Source organism: Camellia sinensis, chromosome 3, assembly GCF_055761805.1.
Source record: "Camellia sinensis isolate YWXY chromosome 3, ASM5576180v1, whole genome shotgun sequence".
Lineage (NCBI taxonomy): Eukaryota > Viridiplantae > Streptophyta > Magnoliopsida > Ericales > Theaceae > Camellia > Camellia sinensis.
Window position 1 is genome coordinate 164,784,310 of NC_138963.1, and position 18,901 is coordinate 164,803,210.

Consider the following 18,901-nt stretch of genomic DNA (forward strand, 5'->3'; position numbering starts at 1 on the left):
TTTTAGCAAATACTATTGGACATGTCATGAGTTGTAATATCTAAAACTTTGTCTTTTCATTTTGTTTTTTAAAAACTTAAAACTAATCTTCATTGGATTGGAGCCTAGTAGAATCAGGAATATCTGCCATAGTTGTACAACAGGAAAAACTAATCTTATGTTGTAGAGTTAAGCCAGATACGTTTAAGTTTTACTAGGCTGTAGGTTGCTTCTTACTGATTGATGTATACGTTTTATGTAGGGACATTGTAGTGTCTATGAATCTGCATGAAATGCCTTGCGAATGTGCTACGCGACGTGACATGCGCACGCTGAAACCAGGGGCATGGCTATCCGACACTGTAAGTCGTGGCATCTGACAATGTTATTTCCACTATATTTGCATGATGGACATATCCATGTAGGGACATTGTTATTTCGTATTACATTTAAACAAATGGCAAACCTTATTTCGCAAGTTGCCTGGTCTGTTACAATGTTCCAGCCAATCAACTTGGTCGCGGTTCAATTGACTAACGGACAGCGGCAAGTACACAAAGACGGTAGGCATACTGCGTGGTTCTTTCCAGTATATTTGTCGGTAAGTAAGTGTTTTAGGTCGGTTGTGTATTGCAGAAGACATATTTTCAGAAAACTTTGGCTGACTGAACTTTACACACTAAACATGCAGACTTTGATACTAAATCAAAAAACTCAACCTCTGAACCATGAAAATATGGTCAAATCATATTTTGGACATGACAGATATACTGGGGTGCTTGATGCATGTGAGAAGGTAATATGAATGTCCATCCCATTGAAGCGAGTAGATTTAATATGGACGTCGGTAATATGAATGTCGATCCCATTTACTTGAATGTCAATGTAAATATGAAAGTGCGTACATGTTCGCATGCCCTCTAAACAATGTCTTCGCTTGTGTTTATGTTTATGTGTAGATTTACATGCCTTTCAATTATCGAGGAGTACATTGGGTGTGCCTAAAAATAGATATGGTAGACCGTGTGGCGTACTTATTTGACTCATTGGCATCCGCCACACTGGACACCAACAAGCTGAACACAGCAAAAATGTTGGTATGTCGTGCTGAATTTCACAAATCTACTTCCACACTGTCACATCCTTCACATAAACTAACCGTCTCATTCTGCAACAGGTTCAAACAATGCATGCCTTACTGCAACTACAGTTTGGAAATGAATATGCTGTAGACATGCGTACCTTTGAGGTGCGCATGTTAGAACAAAGGCCATTACAACAGCTGGACGAGTAATCCACAAACCCTGCGTCACATTGACTTCACTCTTGAATCACTCATTTAACGAACCTGCTTATATTTTACGAGAGACTGAATGTTACATTTCATTTGTAGCACTTTCGACTGTGGGATGTTTGTGATCAAGTACATGCAGCGGCCTGATATACCCAGCGGTCCACACAAGGTACATTGTACCGCTTAATTTCCAATTGCGAAATAAATCCGTTTATTCCCTACCGCTGTAACCGTACCTGATTTGTGTTATTCGCTTTCTGTACATAGTTTCATCCTTCTGTGCGCCGGAAGTTGGTGCTTGACTTCGTTATGGATGTGAACAATACAAAGATGGGCGAGTATCGTTCGTGCATGTGATTGATTGCAATTACAACAAATAGTGCAGCGATTTTATCATGGCCTGCCAGTACAAGTGTAATTTCGATGCCCAACCACAACTGGATTACTGCATCAGCTTGTCGTGACAACTTTTTAGGTCGCAGCTGTGATAATACTAATTTCCCACGCGTATTGATTGTACACATAATTCCAATGTTTGGGACTCGAACAAACGAGGGAAAGTAGTCATGTTTGTTTGGTTTTATCGTGGCCTGTACGTAATGTGATACACATAATTCCAATGTTATGGGTACAGTACAGAACAAACAATGCAATGTCATATTTGCCCAAATGACTATACTAATGTTTGTCCAGTGCAATGTGATATTTGTCCAACAAACAATGCAAGTTGAAAGTAGTAATGTTTGTTCGCTTTTACCACATGAATTATGTTTGTTCGATTTTTTTTAATGCCATGATTTTGTCCAAAACAAAGCAAAAAAAAGCCCACAGAAGAAACAAATGGCGGTGACTATAATGCACTTTGAAGGGGAATTGATTACTTCATAAAAATGCACAAACGGTGAAAAATTGCACAAAAAATAAAAACAACCATACAACAGACCATTAAAAACACAGATTATTGATATTCAATTTTTTTTTTTTTGTTCAGCAAAACAAAAAACTGTATTGATGGAAAAGCACATACAAGGTGTCAATGATACATCAACAAAGAGGAGGTTGGAGACCAACGAAGAGAAACAAAAACAGAAGGAAAACAATAACAATGTAACTCCAAGCCCATCCTCACAAAACCACATAATAGGGCAACCAGATGAAACTCCAAGGCAGCATGAACAAACTTCAGACCATACAGCCACCATTGAGACTTGAGCCTGAACCTTCAACCTCCATTGAGACTTGAGCCTGATCCTTCAACCTCCAAAAAAAAAAAATTAGTACAGCAGCAGACCAACAATTACAACAAGGCCCGCAGCAGACCTCCAATAACTTTCCCCAATCCAACAGCAGACTTCCAATACAGCACACCAAAACATCATTCAAACAATTGCAAAAAGGCCAATATGCAGCAGCAGACTGAAGCCTATTCGTTGATCCCATATAGCAGCAGCAGAGTACATATATAGCAGAGCAGATTTGAAGCACAGCAGAGCAGCAACCAGAAATGAGCATGCTTGACCCCATAAACTAAGCCAGAGCAACAAGCCAAAAATAAGGCAAAGCATAGCAACATTGAAGCACAGCAGAGCAAAAGTAGCCACCAAGAAGATATGGTAATACCACAGACTGACCAAAATCCTGCATACCACAGCTTGACCAAACTCCTGCACCCCAGTTTCAAAAAACACCAAACACCACCCCCTAAATGAGACTTTGATACTATCCAGAATACAATATATGTCGTCCACTGAATACTGTAGGCCTCTATAACTTTGCTTACAGCAAAGTGCAACCCTCACTTTCACCATCTCAGCCAATTCAGGCCCATCAACAATCTTATCATTAAAAAGGCAATCATTCCTACCTTTCCAAATCATTCCTAGGTGTGCAATACAAAAGAATACATATATAAACTAGCCTAGGATTTGGGGAACAGAACGCCTAGAACACCCCACTCTGATTGAGCATCTGCCAGCATGGCTTGGGCTTGGTCCAACTCAGCTTTAGTTGTCTGAATGGATGCAGAACGATGTCTAATTTGGGAGAGCATCATCCTTGCTTCTTGATTAAGCTGGTCGTGTTGCTGCTGCAGATGAGCCTTTCTTTGCCGGACAGAGGCAAGTTCTGCCATGAGTTTGGCTTCCTCAAGTTCAAGTGCTGAGTGTTGCTGAAGAATGGCTGCAGAGGTCTGCTGGCTGAGTTTGAGTGAAGTAGATATGGTGTGGGCTTCGTTTAGGAAATCCTTATTGGTTTGAATATCCTTCGAGCAAGTCTGAACCATCTCTGAAAGGGTTGGCCATTCTGTGATGATCTTGGCCAATTGCTTTAGTTGAATGGGGTTGAAAGGATTAGGGGAGAGGTTTACAACAGCAGAAAGACAGGCCAAGGTTTCATCAGGTTTGTGGAGAATGATTTCTTCAACTGGGGTGTTAATGAGGTTGATGAAGGTGGTTAAGGTTTGTTGAGTTTCAGCATCAAACAGATGTAGCCTTTGAGGCAATGGGGATATTTCGTCTAGATCTTGTTGAAGAATAGAAACTTCGGCCCAAATATCCTGGCATGGACCGACGGCCTGTGAACATTAATAGTTTGGTGAGAATATATGCTTGCAAGTAATAAAGAGTAAATAGGATGACGTTGGAAATGGTAGTACCTGTCCTGATAACGTGCACGCAGATGGTTGGCCTTGTTCAGCTGTGGTTGTCGCATGAGGACGAGTTGTTTCTGGTACTGATGAGATGGCAGCATCAGCGCCTTGAGGGTGTTTCTCTGGTTCTGCTAGCAGGGGAAAGTCATGAGGACCTTCAAGTTCTGTCTCGCCCATTGGTCGTGGAGATGAGTCCTGTATTATGTCCATCCCTGTAGATTGGAGAACAATACCAGTTACTTAAAGAGAAGTTTTTTTTTCCCAAACGAACAGTAACATTTGTATTTCTATTTACCTTGGTTGTGGTGAACTTCTGGTTGAGGGGATTTTGTGTTGTCATCTGTTGGAGAGGATTGGCTGTTGATTGAAATGTCAAATTCAATCCTCTGAGATTCTTTGTTTGACGTTTGGGAATTGGAGGGGTTGGATGGTGATGGTTGAGGGCTAGAGACAGAAGGGACAATGTGTTGAGGAGAAGTGGAAGGATGTTGTGATGCAGACTGTGTGGATTGCTGTGGCAAAGACTGTGAAGCAGGTTGTAAGGGAGTTTGTTGCGATGCTTCAGGTGGTGGTGGAGTTGGTTGTACAGTTGGTTCTGTGGGTACATTACTGATTGGACTGGGAATTTGATGAATGTGTTGAGGAGAAGTGGAAGCATCGTCATCATCAGCAGCAGCAAGGAGTAATCTCCTTCTTTTTCTCTGCACAAAAGTAAGTGATCAGTCGGGCGTGAATGCAAATTCAGATGCTGTAAATATGTAAAGTGAAGGCTTACTTGGTAGAGCTGCCCTGAAGGATTTGATGTTGTTTCGCCAACCATTTGGCTGAGAGGGATATCCCACTCACTTAGGTCTGTGCTTAGAGCAGGAGCAGTGGAAGGCTCTTCTCTCTTCTTCGCCGTGACCTCTGTCTCAGCAGGGGTACGGGTGGTAGCTCCTCTCTGTGCTTGTGTCTGCGCGGCTGCGAAAGAGTCTGCCATTAATTTCGGAACTGAGGGGGTGTTTGTCTGAGTAGTTGCATCCATTGGATCCTTGCCTTTACGTTGGTCCCTAACCAATGGTTCAGCAGCAGGCACAATTTTGGCTGTCAAGGGTTAAACAAGTTAGTGTTGTAGAGAAAAAAACAAAACAAATTGCATGACACAGTCAGGGATATGAAGTATATGAAGGAAGGATACCTGTAGCCTTAAGCTTGGAAGGCGAGGATATGCGGCCCTGAATATGAATACAAGTATCGTTAAGGCAGCTTTCAAGTGGCTTGCAGAAAATAATGGCAGTCATAAGTCCCCACCAATGGTCAAAAGCAGCCGAGCAGTCCGAAGCAGGTTTGAAGAAGAAGGGGCCAAAATCTTGGAAAAGTTTGGTGTTCTCTGTCAGAATGGATTCAGCTTGTGTAGGATCTTTCAAGTGGATTCTGGACCCAATCTCCTCATGGATGGTTGGGTGGAAATAAGGATAAGGGATAGCCTGGGAAAGACCAAATTGCCTGGACCATTGATTGGGACAGTATGTCTCAAAACTGCAGCTGGATAGCTTGGCGGAGGATATGGAACAGCCAACCAAGACATGTCTACAGGTGAGAATGTGTCTCCAACTCTCATTTTGTTCTTGGACTTGCTCATTGTGTAAATCAGAAGGGTCTGTGAAGAGGAAGTGAAGTCTACTGGAGGAGAATTCAAAGTTTTGAAATGGCATGTACAGGTTGGAAGGTCTCTGGGAAGGAAGGTTGTAAAACATGGTAAGATGATTTGTGAAAGTGAGTTTTGAATGGCTGTTATAAGTGAGCAGTTGCTCAGCATAGGAGTGGCAAACAGGTTTTAAGGTGTTAGGTGGTGGGGGTCATGCCTCAGGGAAATAGGCATACAACCAGGCCTGGAAGAGCCAGAAGGGGCCACCACAGTTGCCAGAAATCTTCTTGTCGACAAAGGAAAATAGGGCCTTGTAAAGGGTGGCAAGAAGATAAGGGGCTAAAGCCATAAGTTGGCCGTCTTGCATACACAAGGCAAGGGGGAGGTATTCTTTCGTGATCTTGTACCCAGGGACACAAAAAAGAAACTCACAAAGCCAAAGTAAGTAAAAAGCAGTTCTTTCTTTGTCATCGACAGGGGAACCACGCTTGCCTTGGTATTTTTTGGCAAAATCTGTATAGCACATGTCAGTGTTTAAAGTAAATGTCACTTTTGGAGGCTCAAGGAGAGCATGAATTGGATTGCCCAAGATTGGCAGACCAGTCAAGTGAGCTACATCTAAGATGGTAGGGGAAATCATACCAAAATTGAGGAGTAGGGAGTTACTAGACTGCGACCAAAAGCATGCAGCAGCAGCAATCAGCCCTTTCTCCACGTCATAAATTTTAGTCGACAGTCTAATTGCTTCAGCAATGCCCTGGTGCTTCCATACTTCGGCGTCGTGACCTTCAATTCTCCTGGCCCAGCTTCGCCAATCAGAGTCTGGTGACCTCCACCCTCTGAGTGGGTTTTTGCTGACATTCCAGTTAGTCCACTTGAGTCCAGCTTGGTTGAGAAGAAGGTTCTCACCATTACCAAGGGGATAGTATGGAGCTAGCTCGTCTGGGAAGTAAGACGCGAAGGTAGGGCCTAGAGTAGCCTTAGCGACAGAGCTTGGGCTGGGCAATAGGGTTGCAGCAAATTTTAGAGGAGCGATAAGTGCTCTGATAGGGTCCGGGAAGCGGAGTAGGTCTTCATTGTTCTCCTCAGATGGAGATGGTTGAGATTTTTTCGGTGCTATGGCTTAGGGTTTTGTGGTGCTCTGGTTTTGAACGGCAATGGTTGAGAAGAAGGAGTACAGTCTGGGGAGTTCGAATCAGAGGGAAATGAAGTGTTTTGAAGTTGAAAGGGTGGGTCTTTTATAGCTTATGATGGGGCCAGTATATTTAAAAGCTCTTATATTGGGCTGTACTTTATGCTTGTTTTGGGCCCAAACAATGGCCCCCTCGTTGAAGTTAAATATCATATGACTTGGACCCCCATGACCCCCTCTCTCTCTGATTGGCCACTTTTTTTTTTTTTTTTCAATTTCTTATTTTTTTTCCTTCTCCAAACAGCAGCCCCCACGTGTGTGTGTGGGGGGGGGTGGTGGTGATTGGGGGGGTCTCAATCACTTCCGCAATATTTAACTTGAACATGGGGGCCATTGTTTGCACCAAGTTTTGCCAGTCTCTGTCGACAGATGGTCCACTTAATCGAGGGCATGTGGCCAAGTCTGAAGGAATGTCCACGACCTGAAAGTGGGCTCTCTGCATGTGGGTCACCTAGAAGTGATAGGGGAAGTTTTTACCACCAGTCACGGAGTTAGCGGGCACACTTTCAGGAGGAAGCATGAGACAAAGCAGGAGCCTTGCTCTGTCGACAGAAGTTTAAAACAGTTGGTGGCCATGAAATAAACACAAGAAAAGGGAGCTCGACAGATAGAAGTGGAGGTTTAGTATTGATATCCGTATACTGTTTTTGTGGCCCATCATTGCATGATCCTACACGTCTACACCATAACTGCCACTGTAACTGCCCCGACTTCGAATCTTCAAGTCCACTCTGCCAAATATTGACTCTTCCCTGTCGACCTTCCTTTTCACCATTGTGGGGCATGTCCCTCATCATTATGAGACAAAAATCGACAGAATATTGTCCACTAAACACAACCACAGTCCTTGCAAACTGGGTCAATGAACCGCAACACTTGGCCACTCACAGTTACTGCCCCTGACTATGAATCATCAAACTCTGCCAAATATTGAATTTTCCCTGTAATTTAATCAAAATATATTCAATGTCGGTAAACTTGAAAATACGTTTGAAATAACCTTTTTCTGTATTGTAATGACTTAAACACAATTGTTATCCTACATTTTACGTAACGAAAATACACAACTTGTTTATATCAAAAACAAAATATACATCTCGGGTTTATAATCCAAAAAATGGGAACTACTTTTTTTTAAAAAAAAGTTCACTCATATTTTCACCTACATTCTGATTGGATATTAGATTAAAAATTCCTCTTTGCACCTATTTTTCCCACATCCTCCCAACAGCTGCTCCATTCAACTAACATTGAATCTTGCATGCCACCTGACTTACACGCTGGAGCAGTTACTGGCAGTGCTCATGGATTTAGTGGCCACCCTCCAACAGGAAACATGAACGAATTGGGAGTCTGTATCTGTCGAGGAAAGGCTAAAAGGACCTGGGCACAGGTGGTAACTTCAATTATATGCACTTCGACAGGTGGCAACTTACTTTCTACATTGTAACTTATGTGTAGTTTTTTCCCTTCTACTTTCTACTTTGTTACAAACAACACAACAACACAACAACTTACTTTCTACTTTCTACTTTCTACTTTGTTACTTTCTACTTTGTTACCATCACTTCATCGAAAGAAGTCTTCATCCATTTCAGGCATTTGAACCAATACCACAATTGCTTGATTTTCTTCTTGAACTTGTCAACTTTAAATTACTGCTTCGTTGCTGTCCATATAGGCCCACCATAATTTTACTAACAATAAACCCATAGTAAACATTAAATAATTTCACAACTCCTGTTCGTAACTCGTAATTCATATACCGATCGGCATGGAGATAAAGTAACGAGTTCGTTGGGTTACTTTCTCCAAGTAACACCCAAAATTAACTGCCACTTGGATTATATACAAAATACATGTGCTGGTATGTAATTTTGCAAACCCACTTGGACAAAATTCGTATTTTACTCGAAATATAATACTAATTTACAGACACAAGTCATAACAAATCAATACGAAGCGAAACACATCGTTAGTTGATAAACCACACCGCAAAAAAACCCTTCAGTTAGATCCAACCAAATATGGAACAGAAACAAGCAACCCGCAATAGGAATCTTGGAATACAGACATAAGCCAATTTCCCACCCAAAACAACACACAGACAACCCATATATATCTCACCTCACCTTCAGTTAGTTTTGAAAATGACAAGTCACTGCAAACACAAATGACAACATCACTCTAAACAATATGGGAAATTTACAACTCGTGGCCTTGTACATAAGTAACGTTGTGCCATTTCCTGGCATTGTACATAACCAATTATTTACACGTTACGTACAGCAATCCGTGCAAAATGAAAACTACATACATTATTTCCATGTGTTTTCAATAGCTAAGGGAATAAGTAAATCATACAAATTATACAATTACCTGATTCACCTCATCAATTGTGTTCGAATCATTTTTCCACACTGCTGCTTCAACACTACCGTATTGGCCCACAGGCTGCTTGGAATCAGGAGAAACATCAAAAAATAGTCGCCGTTGCTTAATGTGCGGTGTACTTGGATCCACCAACCCAGTTTTGCAGCGAACGGGCAATGACTCCGCATTGTACTCACGGTCAGTTATGTGGGGTGTATCTGCATCTGAGTTATTACCCACTGTTCGGCTAAACCGAACCTTAGGACACGTTCGCTTTGTGTGCCCAATGCATTTGCAATTCCCACATTTTCTTGGTCTTCGACAGTTGGACGAGGCCCGTCCTGGGTTCCCTTTTGTCTTCACAACATCAGGATCTTCTACTCCAAATTGTCGACAGAATGAATGTTTCCCTTTGTCTCCATTTCCACCGTTCAAATTCCTCTCATATAACTCCTTCATCCGGGTCGTCATTGGAAGACATGCATCCCTAGCATCCTTGAAACCTTCCGTTGATTGCGAGGCATAGAAACACATTTCGTTGTAGGAAGAACACAATATCCCATACCGGGCCGTCTGTGTTGTAGTGCTATCAATTGAGGGTTGAGGCCATTGCTGGCCATCCTTGCTTGCAGCCCTTGTCCATCTATGCAGCACACAAGTTGGGGGAATTTGCGTTAAATTTTCAGCTTTCATAACACATATCATGTGGCAGCAAGGTAGCCCCAACGACTCAAACTTCATGCAAGAACATCTCATTGCAGCATCCATTGGACTGTGTGTTACTATCCATGATCTGTCCTTCACTCTGTACTTATGAATATAGTAGCATTTCTGACCATCCGGCAAAGGGAACACATCCTTCACATTCAACTTCCCCTCTTCTAAGATTTCATCACGGAACATTCTAAATATATTTCGGGTGAATAGCTCAGCTCCATGTCTCTCTATATCTCGCAATGGAGTAATCAATACCGGAAAAGTGTTATTTGTTTCAGCATCATCTCCAGCCTCGTTATACCTTATCCTTGCAAGAGCCCGATCATAGTGCCTAACAAATTCATATAGCTTCAATTTGTGTTGGAGGAAGGGATTGAAATAAGCATTCATACACTCCGAGCGCTGAGTGTTCTTCATCCCAGCAAAGAAATGTCCACGCATATATGCCTCAGCCCACATATGACGCTTCTCATATGTCTCCAACACCCAACTGTTGGTTTGAAGTCCAAATTCTTCGACCATTGTCGTCCAGCCATGCTCAAACTTTGTCTCATCCGTTTCCATGTCCATGCACTGCTTGAAAGCATGTGCAAAGCCACTTATGTGAACATTTGAAACAGCATTTTTCCCAAGATGCCAATTACATAATCGATGTCTTGCATCTGGAAATACTCTTCTGATTGCCTCTCGCATCGACTTATCCCCATCTGTCAGTACGGACACAGGTGCTTTATTGCCCATCGCCTCCATAAATGTTTCCAAAACCCATGTGTATGTCTCAATTGTCTCATTAGCTAGCAAAACACATGCAAATATCGTGGTCCTAAAGTGGCTAGTCACACCAGCCAACATGACAAACGGTTTCTTGTATGCATTGGTTCTGTAAGTTGAGTCAAATATCAACACATCACCAAACTTTGCGTAGTCGGCCCGCGATTTCGAATCTGCCCAGAACAGATTTTGTAACTTGTTATCGTTACACACATCATACTTGTAAAAAAAACGTGCATCAACATCAAGTTTTGCGCATAGGTAAACCAACGCACCCTGCGCATCACCATCCTCAACTTCTGCTCTACGTTCGGCTTGAATATGGTTGTGCAGATCCGTGCGGATGAAACCAACATTCTCATAAGACCCGGACTGATTTACCATATAGTCCATGATTTGGCTAGTCTTCACACCGACATTGCGCATAGCCATTGCTTGAGCTTTGTCACCGCTGTTTAAACTGCGATGTGACCTCAGATACATCACACAGTGTTGTTCCGCCAATTCATGGTTGTGGTCTGCGACGAAGTGAGTCACAACATACTTTCCCCCTTCACCAGCATCCGCATCGTACCGTATGCGAAATTGGGCTTTGCAACCTACTCTTGTTAGTGCCTTGGGAGCTCTACTCTTCTCAGCAACACGGTCCAAGTATTTTGGTAATCTCTGACCTTCCCTTGAACACAACCACAGCCTACTAACGACCTTTCCCTCTTTATTTGTGTTAAATCTGGATTTTCGTATACTAAATCCCTTGGCTTTAGCATACGCATTGTAGAAATCTTCTCCATCTTCGACCGAATCAAATTTCTGTTCCAGAATAGCACGTTCAACATCACCAACCATGTCATTGCGATGAGCATCGTCAACCATTTCTTTTTTCACATCGGCTCCGCCATCTTCAACGTTCATGTTGGTTGCTTCTTCATTGCTCGGACCAGCTTCGCAACCATGATCAGGTTCTGCCCGACTTTCATTCATCAAACGGATGTCATCTGCTTCATTTGGAATGTCATAACCATCACCTTCCCTTTTAACTTCCGCTGGGGCCATACTGCACATGACATTACTACCAACAATTACTTGATGACCGAAAATTGTTAACACAAACACAAACATGACATTTTCACACGGGTTACCTGTTTGTGCAAACACAAACACTCGCTTGAGAAACAGAAAGAGAAAGGTTAGCTGCCAATGGAGGGGTTTCCGTTGGAGCGAAGCGTAGAGCGGTTGAAGTTAGGATGGGGGTTTAGTTGAGGGAAAATAGCTGAAGTGAACGGGCCAGAGAGACAGAGAGGGAGACAGAGAGAGGGACACAGCTCCATACCTCATATCTAGTTCGAGAGAAGGGCTTCACTTCAGCAATGGAACCAACACAGCCTTCTAGTTACGTTGTTGTTGGAAATCGCCCGTTATACTGTTCCCTACAGAGCTTCGCCAATGGAACGAACCCAACAGGGGCTTCTCCCTGTAATGGAAATCAACGGTTACACTGACTCAACCTTACACAGAGAGGAGAACAGAGAGAGATAGAGACGAAATACAGAGAGTGAGTGGGATGCAATCATGCAAATACAAGCATTAACCGGTTGCCCCGGTTTCAACTTTTTCAGGATTAAACAATTCAATGGTCTTGATCAATTATTGTAATCTAACGGCTAACAATTGGGTTGCATATGGTGTGCAACCTTAAGGGGGTTGCACACTTAAGCATGACCCTAAATAATAAACCTCAATACACGGGGAAATAAAACTTATACGCAAGTACAGAGATTCAAACCACAAAATTTCTAGTGAATCGTGTTTTGATTTGTTGTTATATTGCTTGTTTAAGTTGAACTATGTTTAAATTTATTTATTTTTAGTTTGATTATTTGTTTCTTATTTTCATTTCAACTTTTTTTTTCTATTTTTTTTTTCTTCTAGTTACATGTAGAATGTACAAGAATCTATGGATTTCCTGGTTAAATGAGATAAAAATCTGTAGGACAATTAAGTAACTCACTAAGTGCATCCCTATTAGTTTCAATAAATTTTGAGTTAAATTTTAACTTAAAATCCACTTTTACTATTTTAGCTAGTCACATTTTTAATACTCACTATATTAAACTTTCTATTCTAATTCAATATTATTAAAATATTAATTTCTTATTGTATTTCTTATTTTTTCTTTTTTTATTAAATTGATGAAGTGTAGTCCAAATAATTCTCAAAAAATACCAACAAAAAAAAAAATTTGCCGTTGACCAACCGATCGACCGGTTAGACTAATTTTCGGCATTTTTCTTCTTCTGCTACAAGCACTCACGGGACATCCGGTGGGATATCCGAGAGGACATTTGGATGGACGACCAGTTTAAAGATTTTGGCCCAATTTTGCTCCAGAAAATATAATAAAAAAACATGTAGCGAATGAACAGTGCCTCAACAAAGTTGTTGAGGTACTGTAGCAAATTTAACAAAAAATTAATTTAGAAAAAATTTGTTGAGACTAATAGAGGGAGAATTTAATGATTTATTAGATATATTTTAACTTTTTTTATTTTGATGATCCTGATGCGAATGCTCTAACAGCACTGATTCAGTGCTCTAATTTTGGAGCACTAATGGTAGTTTTAATGAGTTGGCAGTGCAACAACAACAACAACAAAAGTCAAACTATCACATCAGTGATGGGGTCCACGTCTGCCACGTCATTAGTGGTCTATTAGTGGTGTGGAATTAGTGGTCTCAAACATTTTTCAACTCATTAATTAGGTGACTTCAAAACGAAAAATGCTTTGGTGCTCTAATTCTTGAGTTCTAAAGCTTGCTCTAGTGAGTTGACAGTGTGCTTCATCCATAGTGATATGATGTTTTGGTCTATGTTTGTTTTTATTTAATTTTTTTTATTCATTACCATATCATTAATACTCCATTAAAATATCAAAATTAACATTCTGAATCATTGTTGCTTCAAAACCATACTTCTCAATCAAGTTTACCAAACAACAAAACCTTTCCTTAATAATTTTCTTGTGCACTAATTAAATGCCAGAAAAATCCCTAATTAAAAGATCCAATTAAGTACTAGAATACCTATTGTAGCTTCTTCTCTTTTTTTAATATTTTAATGCCTTCACTAAATATTTAAAAAAAAAAAAAAGAACTTTAGAAAAAAAATCTAAATCTACTAAGCATTTGAAATATGTGAGTCTCACTTAAAATGAACATACAAAAAATATTATTATTATGATATTGTTTGTCTGTACATTTGTAATTGGCTTATTATTTTAATAATAAAATTAATCCAAATTTTGTGCTATTCAAAAACAATAATAATAATAATAATAATAATAAAATAATGTATCACTACGCATAATATTTTGATAATTTTTTTTTCTTTCTTTCTTTTTTTTTCTTTTTAAAAAAAAAAAAAAAGGTGGGGGTAAAGCAACAGTATTTGTTACCAGAAGTCTAGAATGTGGTGACACTAATATACGGCCAGAATACTCGTTACTAGAAATAGGGTGATCCTAAAATTACGTTTCTCCTTTTACTGTAAGAAATTTGGAAAATTATTGAATATTTTTAGAATATCACTTGTTTATACTCCCTAACTAATCATTATTTAATATCTCTCTTCTATTTCTCAATTATCTAACACAACATCTCACTTATCTACAATTTTCAGCAATCATAATGTTATGAATACCACGTGTCCATATTCCGAGATTACTGAATAATTATCAAGAAATTTCATGTTCAACTATAAAAATTAATTTCAAAAATATATATCTATATATAAACCACTATTATAATGTGTGAAAAAGATAATTTTATCCTTTGGACGTAAATTGTGGCGGAAAAAGCAAACGGTCAATTTAAAAGTTAATTTATTAATAAAAAAAATTATTTTGTTCATTTTGACAAACTCATTTTCAATCAAACATTCAATTTTAGCTATTTAAAAAATATATTAAAAAAATAAAAAATAAATAAAAAATGTGTCAAACAAATTAATTTTTATTTACAATTATTTTTAGTCAATAAAATATTTTTTAGTTAATTTTCAAGGAAGCCTTATTTCTTTTTTAATTTTTATTTTAATTTACAAAAAAAATAACAAAACAGCAAATGGGTTTTCTCGTACATCAACAGTGTGGGTGTTTGGGAAGTGGGTTTTGTTTGTAAGTTTTTTTAGTTGTAAGATGTTATTGAAGAAAAAAAAAAATTATGTTTAAGAAGATAGTTGAATTTTTTTGTAGTTGAATGTGATATTTATGAGAAAAAAAAACGAAATGATTATGGAGTTTAATGTGATATTTTGTTTAGATTTTTTTTTTTTTTTAATTTTGTAACCAATTTATCTTTTAGTGAAAAAAATCAAAAAATAAACTTCTCAAACACCGCCAGTATATATATGTATATATATATATGAGACCAGCAGCGAAACCTTTTCATCCCCAAACAATTTCAAAAGAATCAAATATAATCATACACAGACTTAATACATACAATACAATAATACATATATACATACAGAGAAAGGGAGAAGGAAGCAAGAGAGATGAAAAGTGGTCAGGTCATTCGTTGCAAAGGTCTGATCTTCACATTTCTTTGTGTTTTTGGTTTCTCTGTTTCTCAACTGGTTTTTCTTTGATTCTGTTTGTTTTTGATCTTTTTGGGCTTATAATATATCATCAACAACGTTATAATATCATAATCCTTGTGCCTCGAATTTAACTGCTTCGAATGACTTAAACTTGTGTTCAGCAGACGATCGGATAAAACATTTGTTTATTACATTTGTCACTTTGTCGATCACGGCTGTCAATTTTTTTGCCAAACGACCGGCCAGACAACCGACAAAATAAAATTCGAACCATTCGAGATAAGTTAAAATTCGAACTGCGTAACACAAATTCGAGACACTTACCATTGCTCTTATAATATATAATTTCGATGAAATAATATGATTAATGTCATCTGAAACCTTACATCACATCAAATCAAAATGTGGGCTATTATTAACATTACTTTTAAATGTATAATTTGACGAGGCTTCTCTCTCTCTATATAATGACTTACTTGTCCTTTCCCTCCCTGCCCTGATTGATTGTGTGGGAATATGATGGTTTGCAGCGGCCGTGGCATGGGAAGCAGGGAAGCCATTGGTGATGGAAGAGGTGGAGGTTGCGCCGCCACAGAAAATGGAAGTTCGTGTGAAGATCCTTTTCACCGCCCTCTGTCACACTGATGTTTACTTCTGGGAAGCCAAGGTAAATTAAATTAATTCACTAATTAATCTTCGAATAATGCTTGGGACCCTCTTTTGGGGTCATCCCTCACCCCCCCTTTGCCACGTGGCAGGGGTGATTGGTGGAGCAGGAAAAAAAAGAAAAAGAAAAAGAAAAGGTAACCAATGAGAGAGAGAGGGGGTCAAAGGGGGTGGGAGGAAAAGGAGGATGAATCATTACTCTTTTATTCGAGTAATGTTAGGGATCATGAAAATAATCATGAAAGATTTTTCACCTTTAGATTACATATACAATAAAACATCACGCACTAATCAAAGGATAAAAAAATTTCATGATGCATTTCATGATATTTTTTTCATAATTCCTAATATTATTCATTTCATTTCATTTCATTTCATTTACATTTCACCTATATTTTTTCTTACCCTTTCTCTTTTCATTTTCAAATTCCTTCCCAAATTCAACAATCAAACACAGTTAAAAGTTTTTTTTGTACATTTCATGTAGTAACACAGTCTTCCATTTCACTACTCTCAACTATAAACAAGGAAAATGATATGCACACCTATTTTTTAGATCTAATGATATGTAAGTGAGGTTATCTTTGATATTTTAATTGATTGTTGGGTTTTGAAAATTAGGTCCAACTTAACAACAAAACCTTCTAAACTTGCATAATTCTATAGCATCCTTAAACTTTCCTCCATTTTCTAGTTATTTAAAAATCTTAACAATGCATTGATGTCCTCTATTTTTCTTAATTAATTCATATGAACTTTAAAAATAAAAAATTAAATAAAAATAAAAATCCTTCCCCATATGATTGATGGTTGATTGTTGATTTTTCTGTTCATTGATCCCTAGACATCTTAAGACTATTCCATATATTGAGCGGTGTGGAGAGGATGAGATGTACGCAGAAACTACCATATCAGTGGAGGAATTTACAGATGGTAGTTTTGGATTTGTTAATATTGTTTTGGGACTGAAATTTCTTTAATTCTATTTCAGGGACAAACACCTGTTTTTCCTCGCATATTTGGTCATGAAGCTGGAGGGTATGAACATCCCTAGTGATTTATTCAACAATGAAAACAAATTTACACCAACAAATAATACTTTTATTTGTACAGCTTTGTACTTATTATTTTGTTAAAATTGTTTGTTTTAATTAGAATTGTGGAGAGTGTGGGTGAGGGTGTGACCGAGCTCCAACCTGGCGATCATGTCCTCCCAGTTTTCACCGGGGAGTGCAAAGATTGCCGCCACTGCAAATCACCAGAGAGCAACATGTGTGACCTCCTCAGGATTAATACTGATAGAGGGGTTATGCTTAATGATAACCAGTCAAGGTTCTCCATCGATGGAAAGCCTATCTATCACTTTGTTGGCACGTCCACGTTCAGCGAATACACGGTCGTGCACGTTGGCTGTCTTGCCAAGATTAACCCTGAAGCCCCGCTTGACAAAGTTTGCGTTCTCAGCTGTGGAGTATCGACAGGTATTGAAAACAAAAACCCACATTTATTCCATAATGAATCATGATTTTTAATGATGGGTTTTGGTTTTGTGGCTCGAAGGACTTGGAGCGGCTCTAAATGTTGCCAAACCAGCAAAAGGGTCAACCGTTGCCATTTTTGGATTGGGGGCTGTAGGCCTAGCTGTAAGTAAATATTGCTGTTTCTTGTTCTTCTTGTTCTTGTTCTCTTTCATGTTATATTTTGGCAAAAATTATCAGGCTGCTGAAGGGTGTCGGATTGCTGGTGCTTCAAGGATCATTGGAATTGATTTGAATGCCAATAGATTTGACCAAGGCGAGTTTATTAATTGAATCTACAATTTCCCAAGTTCTCAAGCTTGCTTCTATTTACTGATTGTTGATGATGGTTCAAATTTCTTTGCTTCAACAGCCAAGAAGTTTGGTTGTACTGAGTTTGTGAACCCAAAAGATCATAACAAGCCTATTCAAGAGGTTAGTTTCAAAACATTTCATATTTTGTGTTGTGTTTGATCTTAAATTGAAGTATTGATATTGTTAGTTACTGAGATTTGAAATTTTGTTGATTGGCAGGTGATTGCTGAGATGACAGATGGAGGAGTGGACCGTAGTATTGAATGTACTGGAAACGTCAACGCCATGATCTCTGCATTTGAATGCGTTCACGATGTAATAATAAGCGATGATATACTTTCAATACTAGTATCAACTAATAGTAATGTGTTATTCTAAAATTGGGATATATGATTTTTTATTTTCCAGGGTTGGGGAGTTGCTGTGCTTGTTGGCGTGCCAAGCAAAGACGATGCGTTCAAAACTCATCCTATGAATCTGTTGAATGAAAGGACTCTCAAGGGCACCTTCTATGGCAACTACAAGCCCCGCTCTGACATTCCATCTGTCGTGGAAAAGTACATGAACAAGGTAAAATCTATCTCACACATCTTATTATTTGAATAAATCTGAAACTAGGAAATTTCACATTGATCAAAAAAACCAATTGTAGGAGCTGGAATTGGATAAATTCATCACCCATGAAGTGACATTTGCGGAGATCAACAAGGCATTTGAGTACATGCTGCGTGGTGAGAGTCTCCGCTGCATCATTCGCATGGAAATTTAAGTTCTGAGTTGAGGGAGTGACTGCCACAACGACCGTGGTTGTTTTTTTTTTTTTTTTTGAGTGATAAAAAAAAGACTATATGTATAATAAGTCTGTTTGGGGAAGCTTAGATTACTACTTGGAGACTCTGTTTTAATATTAAGGGGTTGTTTGGGGTGTCCTAAATAAGTGCACTTTTTGTCTTTTTGGACTAAAAAATTGAGGAAGAAAATAAAAATGTTTGGATTAACTTTTTGACTTTTTATGAAAAAATGTGTAATAAAAAATTGTAAAAATTGGTTTGTAGGAGAAAATTAGAATTGGGAGTTGTGCAGCCGTAATTGTTGACTTTTGGTGAATAGTGTTAATTTTTTAACTTTTTGAGTAAATTTTTGACTTTTTGGCTTTTCCTAGACATGCCAAACTTGGCCTAAGTTTGCTATGATCTATGTCACTTG

The 18,901-nt window shown here is 38.8% G+C and overlaps 2 protein-coding genes across 2 annotated transcripts; one reads left to right on the forward strand and one right to left on the reverse strand.

Annotated features, from left to right (window-relative positions):
• Positions 1–2,652: 2,652 nt before the first annotated feature.
• Positions 2,653–7,764, reverse strand: LOC145821995 (uncharacterized). The gene is made up of 6 exons (XM_082918564.1): positions 5,098–7,764; positions 4,696–5,003; positions 4,216–4,621; positions 3,927–4,132; positions 3,224–3,596; positions 2,653–3,137 (listed from the first exon to the last, which is right to left on the reverse strand). The coding sequence occupies exons 1-6, from the start codon at positions 5,654–5,656 to the stop codon at positions 2,653–2,655; spliced, it is 2,337 nt and encodes a 778-aa protein (XP_082774690.1). The 5' UTR covers positions 5,657–7,764.
• Positions 6,091–18,565, forward strand: LOC114272547 (alcohol dehydrogenase 1). Its single transcript, XM_082918565.1, has 10 exons — positions 6,091–6,154; positions 15,728–15,864; positions 16,855–16,901; positions 17,019–17,344; positions 17,424–17,506; positions 17,582–17,657; positions 17,754–17,815; positions 17,915–18,010; positions 18,104–18,265; positions 18,348–18,565. The coding sequence occupies exons 1-10, from the start codon at positions 6,091–6,093 to the stop codon at positions 18,462–18,464; spliced, it is 1,170 nt and encodes a 389-aa protein (XP_082774691.1). The 3' UTR covers positions 18,465–18,565.
• Positions 18,566–18,901: the final 336 nt, after the last annotated feature.